Below are 15,366 nucleotides of genomic sequence, written 5' to 3'. Positions count from 1 at the left end.
TAGCCAGGAGAATTAGGCAAGCAAAAGAAATAAAAGGTATCCACATAGGAAATGAAGAAGTAAAACTATCTCTATTACCAGATAACATGATTTTATATATAGAAAATCCTAAGGAACTATTCAACCCCAAAAAGAAATGAAGGACTGTTACATGCTACAACATGGATGAACCTTGAAAACATTATGCTAAATAAAGAAAGCCAGCCACAAAAGATCACATGTTGTATGATAACATCCATGAAGTGTCCAAAATAGGTAAGTCTATAGAGACAGAAAGTAAATTGGTGGTTGCTTAAGACTAAGGGGAGTTGGAGGTCACAGTTAAAATGTACAGGGTATCTGCATTGATAAAAATGTTCTAATGATTGACTGTAGTGATGGTTGAACACATCTTTGAATGTAACAAAAATCTTTTTTTTTCAGGTGTATTGAATTATAATTGACATACAGTACTGTATAAGTTTAAGAAGTACAGGATAATGACTTGATATACGTACGTTGTGAAAGATTAGCACAATGTTTCATTGACATCCATCATCTCTTACAGTCACAAAAAAAATTTCCCTTGTGATGAGAATTATTAAGATCTACTCTCTAGCAACTTACAAATATACCATACAGCAGTGTTAGCTATAGACATTATGTTGTGCATTCTATCCCCAGTATTTATTTATCTTATAATCAAAAATTTGTATCTTTTGACCACCTTCCTCCAATTCCTCCACCCCAATCCTCACCTCTGGTAACCAAAAATCTGATCTTGCCTCTACGAGTTTGGGGGGGGCGGGGGTGGGGAGTTTGTGTTTCACATATAAGTGAGATCATACAGTATTTGTCTTTCTCTGTCTGACTTATTTCACTTAGCATAATGCCCTCAAGGTCCATTCATATTGTCACAATGGCAGGATTTTCATCCTCATTATGGCTGAATAGTATACCATTGCACATTTATAACACATTTTATTTATCAATTAATCTGTAGATGGATACTTAGGTTGTAAAAACAATTGAATTGTACATTTTAAATGGGTGAAAGATATTATATATAAATCATATCTCAATAAAGCTGTTACAGAAAGAAAGAAAGAAGGAAGGAAGAAAAAAAGGAGGGACGGAGGGTGGGAGAAGGAAGGAAGGAAGGAAGGAAGGAAGGAAGGAAGGAAGGAAAAGAAAAATAATAGTCCACATACTTATTGAGAGAAGTAATGGATCAAGGAAATCAAATCTGAAGAGCTTCTTGGTATTTTCCACAAAGGGATCTTGTGGATTGTTGAGGGAGTCGATGTTCACTCCAAATGATGTGCTAGTAATCACATCCATGCTGTAGGCCCCAAAGATGCTGAGTAGAAAAAGAAAGACATGAAAAATTAAAATCAGCACCTCTTTACTCTCCTTATCCAACACATGCAGCAAGAAGTGCATGTAAACTCATATGCCCAGACAAGACAGGTAAAGAGCCACACACCTTCAGAATGTTCTGTTGGATCATCTGAAGAGTCTATGCTACCATCACATTCATGAGGTGTTTATCAGGTTCCAGCGATGCAGCTGGCCCTGTGCTAGGAGTGATGGGGACACTAAAACATGTTAAACCCACTTCTGAGCTCAAAGAGCTGAGTCATAGAGGGGTAGAGACCCATAATCATGCAAATTACAAACTATTGAGTTTGGCAACTAATGAGTTGTTTTGAGTATGGGCAACAGCAACTTTATAAGCACTGTGTTTGAGCAGGACAAAGGGTGGAATAATTAACTCTTCCTAAGGCAGTCAAGAAAGATGACATTGATCTGGGTTTGCCTCACTAAGTATCTATGCTCAGAGCTGATTCCTCTTTAGCATATTACAGAACAGCAGCACCCAGTTCTGACTTGCCAGGAATGTCATCCCTCCTTCTCTACACCCCTGCGAAGGCTCCTGAATGACGCACACTTCCTTAACTCCAGTAATCTCACATTGCCCTGAGGGCAGACTCATTTCTGTAAACGTAAGAACTAAGAATGTTCCTAGTTAAAAAACAATAATAATACAGCCTCCAACAGTGATTCAGGTGATCCCATAGTTAAGTGACCATATGTCCCCAGGTTTCCCAGGACAATCCAAGTTCATACCTGTTGTTCCTGAATAACTAAAAATATCCCACTTTAGACAGTAGATTAAATGGTCACCCTACTCATAGCTTATACAGGGCCTTCTCTCTTCTGAGACTGAAGGAAGGAGAAGTGGTGGTAAGACTTTGTATTTAGTATTTTGCTGGGGATACACAGCAAAATCACGAAGGGGTTTAAGTGTTCCAAGTTCCACATTGTAACTGTCCTGCCCCACCCACTGCCCACCAATATGTACCAAACACCTTCCCCTCTCACTATTCCATACCATATACACTCAAAACTTTAGTATGATCATGTTTCTCTTTCGAAACTACCTATCTTTATCTTCCAGAATGTCTAAGGTGACAATTAAGCAGATAAATTAATCTTGGTTCATGTACACAGGTGAGAAGAGCCTCTCTATCCTGAATTCCCTGCCTTCTTGGGCAGGCCACTCCTTCTTGGATGACTCATTGGAGTTGTAACACCACACACATACTTCTGTTTGGTCACTAGAGTAACTCAACTGTGGGAATTTTGCCTCCATGACAGGTAGTTGGAGGGTCCAGTGACAGAGCTCAGAATCCCAGCAGGTACACTCCTACTCACTCTTTCAAGGTGATGGGCTTGCCTTTCTCTGCTTCCTTCTTCAGGTTCCTCACCAACACGTCTCCATACTGGCCAAGGATGGGGAACATCTAGACAATACACAATATGACCCAAAGTTAAATATGGAGAATCAAGTCCTAGGAGGACCTGGCTTTAACAAACATGGAGCAGTAAGTGACATTTTATAATGAATCTTATGACACCTCTTCTAGAACATAAAGATAAAAGACCATTTTTCAGTAGCTCAAATTCAGCAAAATACCCCTTGGAAAGAGACTACAATCTTATTTTCTACCTGACCCCAGATGCGTTATTTAAGTTTCTGATTAAAAGTCCTCTTCATTTCTTACCTCCTTGAGCTTTCCACTCGTGAAGGTTGGAGACAGCAATGTTCGTATTCTCTTCCATTGTTCATCCTCAGACAGAGAGATGGCACTTTTCATAAATCCGAATGGACCAAAAGGCTAGACTCAAAAACAAAAGACATTTTGCCCTACATGAGTTTTGGAGGTCTCAACAATTGTGGAAAATTTGTTAAATGGGCATCAGTTATTCAACAAATACTTAGTGACTGTATACTTAGTAGCAGGCCCTATGATACGTGCTCAATAAATATTATCCCATGCCTAGGTTCCTATGAGGGTGGAGGACACATCCAGCCAACTGTTGCAGTTTACAGCCTTGTATTCTAATCTCCTTTTAAATGAAAATGATCCATATGGTAGGAAAGCTGTTACTCCAAGGAAGAGACAGGAATAAGACCTAGTACATCCACCAGGGATGCTCAGAGTAGAAAGGGATTGGTGGCAGATAGCCAGATAGCCTTGGCAAACTGTGTGCTGCCTCAGGCAAGTTCTGTCCTTAGATATACATACAACACAAGCAGCTCAAAAAAGAGGATATCTTAGTATGATGATTTTTTAAAACAATAGTAGTTAATACCTAAAAAACTAGTAATCTTTTGCTATTCTAAAGAAATGGTACAATCACATGGAAACCCCTTTGCATTACATTTTTCCTCTAGGGATACAAAGGAAAAAAAGATAATTCTATTTCTCAGCTTGAGATGGGTCTACCAAGCCAACCTCCTTGAGCCTTTCTTTTATCTTCCAAAACTATATTTTGCTTTAAAATGCATAGCTCCAATACTCATTTGTGATAAATGCTCAAAAACTAGGAAAAGAAGGAAACTACATAAGAGTATCTACAAAAAACCTACAGCTAACAAGACACTTGATGAAAGACTGGAGTGACATCACTAGGATGTCTGAGGAGAAGACTTCGGCCTCCATTGCCCCATAAACAACAACAATTAGACAGCTATCCACTAATGCTATCCTCAAACCTGAGAATAACTGCACAAATGGGTAGGGAGAATAGTTTCATTTTCCCTGCATCATCCCATCTCCCAGGCTAGCACTGCTAATGTCCAAGAGGGAACTCCCCAGGCTGAGAGACTTCCTTTTGCTGGGACTAGGACAGCAGGGCAAGTGACCAGTTTCTCCAGCCTTTCAGGGCACTGCACAAATGACCCAGTTGGCTTTTACCACACCCAGAGACTGACATAGCTGACACGTCTTGAGAAAGCTAGGAACAAAGAAGGGCAGGGACTGCTAGCATCAGCAATATGATGGAAGTGACCATGGTTCTCTGTTGCCTGCTCTGCAGAGGACTCCAGAAGCCATTGCTGCTGAGGAAACCAACAGCCAGCGCAGATGCTGCAGACACCCTGCAGATGTTGCTTACTGTCAGCTCCACAGGCTTTCACATTCACAGACTCCAGCTGCCTGAGTCCTGCTGTGTGTCACTCCTCCCCTGCCAGAGCTGCCCTAGCCAGGGCCACTGACAACTCTCTGAGCCCTGTGATCTGCACCAGTAGCCAGCCCTGGGCTCTATGCCTGGGTGCGTGCATAACAACAGCCCAGGTCCCTGCAGCTGCTCAGGTGCCTAGAGCCAGCCCTGACTCCTGTCAGTGGACTGCACTGCCACATGTGCCCACAACTAACCCCTGCAACCACACACCTGCACACTGCCAGCTTCAGCTCTAGTCACCAGCCCCAACTTCAGTGCGTGTGCCTGCAGTCAGGCCCCCACAGATGAGTGTGTGCATACCACCAAATCTGGCCACCACTGTTTGGTCCCTCACCACCTGATCTGGAGGTGATGCTTAATAACCCAATAGTACTTGCAGCCACTGTGGACCCTCCATAGCTCTTGCTGCCAAGGATCATGTAGTTGGTGATATTATGAACCCCAGCTGCTGAGCCAGCCATGCCCCCATGAAATGAAGCCACTACATACCCACACACAGGGGACCTCACACCACTAGACTGAGGGTCACAGCATACTCCAGTTTGACCCAACCCTCAAGCAAAGGTCTTTTCTCACTGAAGTTAGCTCATAAAGTCTGGGAGAGGCGACTGCTTCAATTGCACAGACACCATTGCAAGTCTACAGAGACCACAAAGAACTAGGGAAACATGACACCAGCAAAGAACACAATAAACTTCCAGTAACTGACCCCAAAGAAATGGAGATCCACAAATTGCATGACAAAGAATTTGAAATAATTGTTCTAAAGAAGCTCAGAGAGGTACAAGAGAACACAGATAAACAATTCAATAAAGTCAGAAAAAAATTACAAAAACAAAATAAGTTCAACAAGGAGATATAAAACATAAAAAAAGAACCAAAAAAAAGAAATTTTAAAGCTGAAGAATACAAAGACTGAACTAAAAACTGCAACAGAAAGCTTCAAGGGAACTCCCATAAGGCTATCAGTGGACTTCTCAGCAGAAACCTTGAAGGCAAGAAGAGGATGAAATGATGTATTCAGAGTTCTGAAAGAAAAAACCTACCAACCAAGAATACTTTACCTTGAAATGCCATCTTCAGAAATGAGGGAGAGATAAAAACATTTCCAGGCGAACAAAACCAGAAAGAGCTCATCACCGCTAGACCTGCCTCATAAAAAAAATGCTAAAGGGAGTTCTTCAATCTGAAAAGAAAGGATGCTAACAAGTAACATGAAATCATACGAAAATATAAAACTCACTGGTAAATATATATAGTCCAATTCAAAATACAGTAGTATTGTAATGGTGGTGTGCAAATCACTTACAACTCTAGTGCAAAAATTAAAAAACAAAAGAATTAAAGATAACTATAGCTAAAGTAATTTGTTACTGGATACACAATATAAAAAGATGTAAGTTGTGACATCAAAAACCTTAAACAGTGGGAGAGTAAAAGCATTGAGTTTTTGAGTGAGAGCAAAACTAAGTTGTTATCAACTTAAAATAGACTGTTTACATATGGAAAGTGATTTATGGAAGCCTCATGATAACCACAGCGCAAAAATCTATAGTAGATACAGAACAGATCAAGAGAAAGGAATCAAAGCATATCACTATAGAAAATCATCAAGTCACAAAAAAGAGAGGAAGAAGGAACAAAGGATCTGTGAAAAACCTAGGTTAACAAAATGGCAATAAGTCCTTTCAATCAATAATTACTTCAAATGTCAGTGGATAGATGAATAGATATAGAAAATGTGTGTGTGTGTGTGTGTATGTGTGTATAAAACACACAGTGAAAAATTATTCAGCCTTAAAAAAGAAAGAAATCCTTTCATTTGTGACAACATGGATGAACCTGGAGGACATCATGCTAAGAAAATTAAGTCAGAAAGAGAAGGACAAATATCACATGACCACACTCATATGTGGAATCTAAAAGAGAAAAGTCAAACTGATAGTAACAGAGTTGAATGGTGGCTATCAGGGGCTGGGGTGGGGGAAAGGGATGATATTGTTAAAAGGGCAAAAACTTTCAGTTATAAGATAAACAAGTTCTGGAGACCGAATGAACAGTATCACGACTATAGTTAATAATACTGTATTTTATACTTTAAATTTGCTAAGATAGCAGATCTTAAGTGCATGTTACCACACACACAAGAAAAGGTACCTATGGGGGGTGATGGATATGTTAATTCATTTGTAGCAATCATTTCACAACATATACATATACATATATCAAAACATATTGTGTACCTTAAATATATACATTTTTGTTTGTCCAAAGTAAATAAATAAAAATTTTTAAATGGTGAAAGACTAAATGCATCCCCCTGAGATCAGGAGCAAGAGAAAAATATCCACTGTCACCATGCTTATTCAACATCATACTGGAAGTCTTAGCCAGTGTGGTAAGACAAGAAAAAGAAATAAAAGGCATACAGATTGGAAAGGAAAAATAGAAGTGTCTGAATTTTCAGGTGACACAATTGTCAAGGTAGAAAATCCCAAGGAACATAAAAAGAAAAATCTCTGGAACTAATAAACGAGCTCAGCAAGGTTGTAGCATACAAGATCAACACACAAAAATCAACCACATTTCTATATATTAACAATGAATATATGAAAACACATTAAAAACACAATACCGTTTAGAACCACTCCAAGGAAAATGAAATACTTTAGGTGTAAATTTAACAAAACATATACAGGATCCCTGTGCTGAGATTACAAACTGTTGATGAAAGGAATCAAAGAAAACCTAGATAAATGGAGACACACTGTATTTGTGAATTGAAAGTATTGACCTAAAAGAGATATAGATTTTCCAAAAGAGATCGGCAGAGATTATGAAAATCTCAGCAATTTTTCTGTAAACGTAGGTAAGCTTATTCTAAATTTGTATGGAAAGGCAAAGGACCTAGAATAGCTAAAACAATTCTGAAACCAAAAAAAATAAAGTGGGAGGAATCATTCTACACGATGTTAAGACTTACTCTTTAGCTACGGCTATCAAGACTGTGTGGTACAAGTGGAGGGACATATCCATAGATCAATGAACAGAGTAGAAAATGAGAATTGGACCCAAACAAATAGGTCCAACTGATTTTTTTACAATGGTGCAAAACCTATTCAAAGGAGCAAAGAGAGCCTTTCCACAAACAGGCCTGGAGCAATTAAGACATCCATAGGTGACAAAAAGGACCTTGGCCTAAACCTCACACCTTAGACAAAACTTAATGCAAAACATATCATGGACTTAAAAGTAAAATATAAAACTATATGCTGTTTGGAAATAAAATAGGAGAAAATCTTTGAAAACTAGGGCTAGGTAAATAGTTTTCAGACTTGACACCAAAGCCACAACACATAAAAGGAAAAATTGATAAATTGGCCTCATCAAAATAAAAAATGTTTGCTCCACTAAAGACCCTGATAAAAGGAAAAGGCAAACTGCACACAATGACAATAAAAGAATAGTAAGAGGGAGACTTATGGTGATGGAACAATTCTGTATCTTGATTATGGTGGTTGTTACACAAATCTACATACATGATAAATTCTCATAGAGCAACACACACAAATGAGTCCACATAAAACTGATTAAATCTGAATAAGCTCTGTGGATACTACCAATGTCAATTTCCTGCTTTGATATTGTACGATAGTTATGCAAGTTATTACCAACTGGGGGAAACAGGATGAAGGGTAAGATGACATGGCACCACCTTGCTTTTTTTTTTTTTTTTTGGAAACTTCCTGTGAATCTATAACTATTTCTAAACAAAAATTTAATAAATAAATAAGATTTTAAATTAAAAAACGATGTATACCTACCCGCCGGTTTGTAAAGACAGAATAGCATTCTTTCACTAGTACTGTTTTGATCATGTCTGGATCTGTGATAGCCAGCACAGGTTTTGTGCCATGATAAGTCCTGTTGGGGAGACAGAGCCGATTAAATTAAACAAGCTGGATTCTACAGCTGGAGCTACACCTGCAGTCCAGACTTTCATCCTGACATTACATAATCCACATTCCTAGAGATCATGGTTAGAAATAACAATAGAACATTTGTTAAGTCTAGGTGGTGTGTACATGGGTATTTCCTGTACCATTCTCCATAATTTTTTCTTTTCTTTTTTTTTTTTAAGATTTCCACCTGAGCTAACATCTGTTGCCAATCTTCTTTTTTTTCCTTCTTCTTCTCCCCAAAGCCCCCGCGTATGTAGTTGTAAATTCTAGTTGTAGATCCTTCTGGTCCTGCTATGGGAGACGCTGCCTCAGCATAGCTTGATGAGCGGTGCGAGGTCCGCACCCAGGATCTGAACCAGTGAAACCCTGGGCCGCCAAAGCAGAGCATGTGAACTTAACCATTCAACCACTGGGGCCAGCCCCTCCACAATTTTTTCTATGTTTAAAATATTTCATTACAAAAAGAAAGGTAGGTTAGTGAATAACTGAAGGTAAGTAAATTGTCTAAGAACAAAACAATAATAAAGGAAAGTCTACCCACTCAGTCATGAAAATTTATAGTCTTGAAGATCCATCAAAACATGATAAATGCCTATGACATAATGTAAGATGAAAACTGTAGACATAGTGATCATAAATATGTAAAAATGTGTCTACACATGGAAAAAAGATTTGGAATGTTCAAAAAGTGATAGTAGGATTACAGATGATTTCATTCTTCTACTTCTAAAATTTCTAAAAGAGTCTCTGAACTGAGATTGCCTTCAACTCCAGGAAGCCTTGTCATAACAAGTCTAGCCAGTAGAAGTTTCCAGAATACTCACCCCCACATTTTTCCATACTTTTCAAAACATTTCTTATCAAAATCCCAAATACCCTGCAAGGAGAAACAAAATTACATTAGTAATCTAAATGTATTGAACGGCACCTCTAACTGGGACAAAAATGACTCAAATCCCATGAAATCAGTCTTACTATCTTTCACTGGCAGTGAGAAAGAAGCTCTTATTCCGAGACGTCTTAAAGGAAAGAAGAAAATGTTGAGGAGATATTTGACACACAGAATTTAATTTTGACTTTTCTCCAAGTATCATAGATATTAAATGACTTACCCATTTCTATGAATACTAAGTAACTCCTTCTCTTTCTAAAGTGTTTTTGCTTGTGCAAGTGTTGTCTCTGAAATCAAATAACTCTCTGAATTATTAACTCTATGTACACATGAGAAAACTGAAGCTGAGAGAAAGGGAGAGCGGCCTACACACTCTTTGATCTCCTTGTTAAGCATCCTTTTCATTTATCTCCTGAGCCCTCTCTAGAATTCGAGCAGAATTAGGAAGTTAAAGACACAAGTGACCTCTTTTAGTCTAGCAGATTTAAATAAGTCTAAGCCGTGTATGCTGAGTGAGAAAGTGAGTGAGTGAATGAATGAATGACAAAGTGGACTCGCCTTTCAGTTTTCCAGCTCAACATGGAAAAGATGGCGAGAGACCACCACTCCACAAAGGACAGAGGAAATTAAAACACATGCTCTGAATTTTCACTTCTGTAGCCTAAAAAAAAATCTTCAAATCACCAAGTTTCAGTTGTGACGTTTTGACTATGCAAAAGAAGATCCCAGGAGTGTGGGTCTTGGGGTGCATTTACTAAGGAGATAATCTGGGAAAAGTGGAAAGGAAACTATTGTTTTTTCACAGGGAAGAATGTATGAATGCTTTTAGGCAGTAATTAGGGACTGAAAGCCTCTGTTGGGAGAATTGGGATCTGAGAAACGAGCCTCAGTTCTCACGGAAAGGAAATCTGAGGCGGAGGGCAGCCTGCATGAAGGGGTCTGTCTACTGGCCTTCTGGACCCGAGGTTTTAACCTTCTATCCAGTGGCCAGGCCCTGGGAGAGGCATCTGGATGAACCACAAAGTCTCCGCCAAAACTCACAGTCCATGTGTCACCTAGTACATTCCATTCACCTAGTGCATTCCATTCAGTGATGTTAAATTTTTAACAATGTTGTCAAATAATCTCCCTTCTAGTGCCTTTGTATAAGTGAGTCTGCCTTTGTTTAAAGGAAAAACACAACTCAATTAGTGTTTAAATATTTGAGGTGGATAGATTATCACCTTGTTTCAGTTGTACCCACTCCCTGCTCAGACTCACCTATAGAGAGCCTCCTTTTAAGGAAGAAAAGTAAAGCAGAAAGCTCTTGTTCCATCTCTGAAATCCCAAATAGAACAAATAACTGCCAGGGTTTAGCAGTTCTTGAGAGAATTCAAGGATATGCAAAATAACTGATGGTAAATACCTGACTTGCCTAGGAAACCGAAGTTTAAAATTACCCAGGAGGAAGGAGACAAAACCAAATGGCTACCCAGAGTTTATGCTATGAACAGGGAAGTCTGACTCTAGTGTACGCGGCTTAATGAGCTACTACTGGGCGTTCCGTTCATTCTTTTCTCCTAATACTCAGTACAATTGTGCCTTCCTGGGAACCTGCAGCTGGCAGAAAGAAAACCCTCTTCACAATGCTCACAAGTTGGAACACCAAGTCCTGTGCTGAATCAACCAGAGAGCTGGGCTGTCCAACTGAGGCAAAACCTGACGCTAATAACAGCTGACAACATAGCCCTGGGGTCAGCCTGGTCACATGCTGGGTGGGGCCTACGATGTCATTTCTGGAAAATGTGAAGTCTCAGAACTTCTCCCTGAGCATGGGCATTTTTACTATAAAACTAAGGTGGGACTTGCAACCATGAGAAGCAAAAGAGGAAGCTCAAAGAATACTTACCTTATGGTAACTCAGAACATTTCCAAAAAAAGGCAGAGGTGTTGGCCCAGGAATTCCTAGCTTCTTAAAAAGTCCATGAGTGTAGGTCCCATATCTATAAAGTGAAAGAGAAAGCCAGGTCATAGGGATTGTGGAAAAGGTGCTGGGACTGGCCAGTGCCTGACTCAGAACCAGAACTCTCAAGAGAGGGAGGTAACGTGTGGGCAACGAATAATAACAGCAGCTCCAACAGCAATAACTACATTCACTCATCCTGTCCTTTCCCACCTCCACAGTGAGACCCACAAATAGTAATGATGAGTATCTAAAAACAGCTGAAGTCTCCATGGTCCCAATCCTAGAATGAATACTTGATAAATGTTTCGAAACTTGAGTGCTCCTGAGAGGTTCAGACTGGAATTCTCCCAACAATTCATTCATGTCTATTCAGTATGTTGACTCTTCCATGATTTGGAGATTCTCATTCTACGTGAAAAGGGGAAAAAAATTTTTCTGCTCCACTGAGATTTTTGTGTAACTACACCTACTCAGAAAAGAGAGTTACTTGAGAGCCTACTGTGACATTGTTCTTATAGTTTGCTCAGAGACTTTTATGCTTTGCCCTCCCTTCACACTCTGACCCCATTTTAGGATCTGGTTCATCTTAAATCTACCTTCATAGAGAGGCCTTGGATCAGCCAGTGTTCATCTTTCTATAGAATGAAAACCATGTTCAAGGCTTCCATTGGCCTCGTAGAAATATGTGTTTCAGCCACACACAAATCTCTTTTGTCAGGAAATTTGGCTGACCTGAGCTAGGAGAAGGGTAATTGGCCCATATGGTCCCTGAAGGATACTGTATAAAGGAATCAATGGATAAAGAATCCATTTCCAGACCATTCTTCCCTCATGGCATCTGGTCCTCCAAACTGTGATACTTACCTCCTGAGCACAGTGCCATAAACACAGATTTTTTTTTTTTAAGATGGCCACACAAAGCAGTTACTTTACTGCCTCTGTGGATCAAATATCTTAAAAATCTATCACGGTTAGTGCTCCCTATGACAGGCCTGCCTGCAACTCATCTTTGATGTGTCACGTGTGGAATCCCACAACTGGGGATTCTCGATCCTTGCAATTCTTCTCACTCTGGTGTTACTGAGAGATGGCAGAGTGGAGGAAAAGGAGAGGGTGAGGGAAGAGGCTGCTGACAGTGCTTTTAACCACGAAGTTGCTAGGCCTACAAGACTAACCCCATAGAGGCAAATTAGGAAAATATGGCTGAAAAGTGAACCACATATAAATGTTTCAATAGGCCCTACAAGTGCTTTCAGCTAAAAGACATGAGGCTGTCCAAACTTCGGGAACCTTCCTGTTGATAGCAAAAGATGTGTAATGCAACATAATGAGGAATCATAAAATGTTCTAGAGAGTTGAATTAAGACCTTGTCTCTTTTTCTTTGGAGATTAGCCTTTAAGGCAGTATAGGTCCCAAACATTCTACATAAATCCATCAAATCTTATAATATGTGATAAAATAAACCCCAAAAATTGCATGAAAGGACCTGCGCTTGAAGGACCCAGCAGAGGCACCTCAGCCAGGTCCAGAAGGGCATTTGGATCCTTCTTCCAGAATAGTTGGTAGAAGCATGTGCAGTGACTGCTAAAAATGAGGGTGGCCTCAGTTAGTCCCACCCCAGTTCCTTCTTTTGCCATCACAACTATTGCAAATCAATTAAACCAATTTCTGCTTCTGAACTTTCAATGTATTACGTGAACTCTCAAGTGAGTCCTAGCAATTGAGTGAACATGTCAGCAATATTGGTCTCCAAGGAAAGATCTGGTCTAGTGTCTAAACTCACATGGTTCCATACCAAGGTAGAGGGTGGACTGGGTGAATTCTTCAGTTTCTTTCCAGTTTCCCCCTTTTTGATAGAGTAATGCTGCTTTTGGTACAAATGAAGGGACTAACAATAAAGCCAATTATTTTTATTACATTTACATTATGTTGGCATAAGGAGGGCATTGTCTACTCTACAACTACTGATTCCTGGCTGCATCAGTGTCCTAGGGCTACAGAGTTGTTTGCCCATTCTTGGCACTCTCTGGTGACATGCACACTGCCAGAGAGACCACACACAGAGTGACTTAGATGGCATCCCTGTCTCCAGGTTTCAAGCAGATGAGATGCTAACCCTGGTGCCCTGTGAGGGACCTCCTGTGGGACCAGCACCAAGGATCTGCTCCAAGGGATGAGGAATATTCTCCAGCTTCATCCTGACTCCTACCTGGAAGCCTCTCATGTCATCACTGGCTCACAGCCTCACTTACTCATCTGCAGTGAGAAATTAAGATACCTGCTGGGCAGGCATATTTAACATATATACAATCTACATAATGGAAGTATATATTTGTACACTAGTCTCACATTCCTGACATTATTCTACAAAGATGATGTTATTTATGCACGTTCATAGTCACAAAGCCTAAACCAAAGCCTTCTTTTATCCTTCAGAAAGTACATGCTGAAAATAATCTTATCTCAGTAAAAAAAAATCTAATATTAAATAGAATGAAGTTAAACCACATTAATTAATTTTAAAATGTCATCCATTAGAAAATACGTTGCCAAAATACCCAGAATTCCTAACATTTCTTTCAAAGAAAAAAATCAGACGTATGTTTTCTTTGTTCACATCTGTGTTCATGATTTCCTACTCTCAAAAAGTGAAATGAGACAGAGGTCAAATGTAACATGGAGCAGCCTTCCCTATCCACACGTGGAAAATAGCACCTCTGTCAACCTGATCCCTGATGCCAAGAATTCCACCATTGAAAGGACTTCCTCTGCTGGATGGTTTTGATTCATCCTCCTGTATTAACATGAGGGAAAAAAAATATTTAAAACCCAGATTGGCTTTCGGGGCTAGTGGCTTGGCAGGCTGCTAGCAGATTTCATATTAGGAGGAAAAGAAATCTCTATACTGATGGTAACCCTCCCAGAGAATGGAAGGAAAAAGTGAAAGAAAAGAAGACAATTTCAAGATTTCAGCCAGGTCTCCTCTGTTCTAAAGATTCTTTATTTAGGAGTAAATAGTACTGCATATTATGGGATGGAAGAATTCAGTCTTAGGAAAGGATTCCCAGAGAGGGGCTCAGAAAAATAGAAGAGCTGAGTCTCAGGAGAGAGATGGAGCAATCTCCAACACCTGCAAAGTCTGGGTGAACCAGGTTCCTGGTATAAATGCCAGCAGTGAGTGGGAGGTGAGCAGGAGCCACCTGAGTGACAAAGGGGCTGGTCCCTGTACATGTCTCTTGCAGAAGATTCGGGACCCAGAAGACAAAGATAATGAGACAGAACCAAAGCCACTTCCTCTTGCTTCCAGGATCTCCAGACCTTGGGAAGGGGTTAGGAGCCCACTGCCCAGGGTCCTGTTGTTTTTAATCTGTCTCTGGTGAATTCTGGTTGATTAGTCTAGGTCCACACTGGTAGTCAATCAGAAGATTATTCCCAGGAGCATATAATGTCACTAAACCCTCCTATCTACAGAAATTGAGAGTAGGGGTTTACTCTTTCAACAGATTTGAGTAAGATCAATAATAACCCCTCATGTGTTTGAGATGCCCAATGCTTAAGCAACTTCCCCTTCATTAACTCTTTTAGTCTTCAACACAGATAAGGGAAAGCGGGGCCCAATTAGCTCCCCAAGTTCATGGTTACAGAGGACACAAGCCTGGACAATTACTCACAGATAGAGGAGCACCAGGCTGGTAGCCAGGAGAACCCAGGTTTCCATGGAAAAGCTTGGGATCAGGTCCATGGCCACTTTCCTTCTGAGATTCTCTCCTCTGAGTTTTCCTTTCAGCAGTCGGTGCTACTGTTTGCAGGCCTGTGGGCACAGAGCTTCCTTCCAGCCCAGTGGAGATTCAATACAGCTGGAAGGTTTATATGCTGGGTAAGGGGGTGGGGCTGGAGCTGCAGCCAGTAGAAGGGCCACTTGTGCTCCACTTTCAGGTGCCACCCCCACCTGATACTTGGCAAATCATCATGGGCATACCAGGTTGATGTCCTCTGAGTTCAAATTCTGTGGGAAATCAATAAACAACTCAATCAGTGTTATCAGTAAGCCCAAATA

General features: G+C 40.2%; 1 protein-coding gene across 1 annotated transcript in view; it reads right to left on the bottom strand.

Annotated features, from left to right (window-relative positions):
* The window catches only part of LOC124242223 (cytochrome P450 3A12-like), a 33,454-nt gene extending 18,290 nt beyond the window's left edge, over positions 1 to 15,164 (bottom strand). The window contains exons 1-7 of the mRNA XM_046667027.1: positions 14,981 to 15,164; positions 11,252 to 11,345; positions 9,296 to 9,348; positions 8,334 to 8,433; positions 3,048 to 3,161; positions 2,698 to 2,786; positions 1,191 to 1,339 (exon numbers count right to left, since the gene is read on the bottom strand). Coding sequence (XP_046522983.1) covers positions 1,191 to 1,339; positions 2,698 to 2,786; positions 3,048 to 3,161; positions 8,334 to 8,433; positions 9,296 to 9,348; positions 11,252 to 11,345; positions 14,981 to 15,051 — 670 coding nt within the window. The 5' untranslated portion in view covers positions 15,052 to 15,164. The remainder of the gene's footprint in view (positions 1 to 1,190; positions 1,340 to 2,697; positions 2,787 to 3,047; positions 3,162 to 8,333; positions 8,434 to 9,295; positions 9,349 to 11,251; positions 11,346 to 14,980) is intronic.
* Between the last annotated feature and the right edge of the window lie 202 nt (positions 15,165 to 15,366).

Source organism: Equus quagga, chromosome 7 (assembly GCF_021613505.1).
Source record: "Equus quagga isolate Etosha38 chromosome 7, UCLA_HA_Equagga_1.0, whole genome shotgun sequence".
Classification (NCBI taxonomy): Eukaryota; Metazoa; Chordata; class Mammalia; order Perissodactyla; family Equidae; genus Equus; species Equus quagga.
This window is presented reverse-complemented; position numbering and strand designations above follow the sequence as displayed.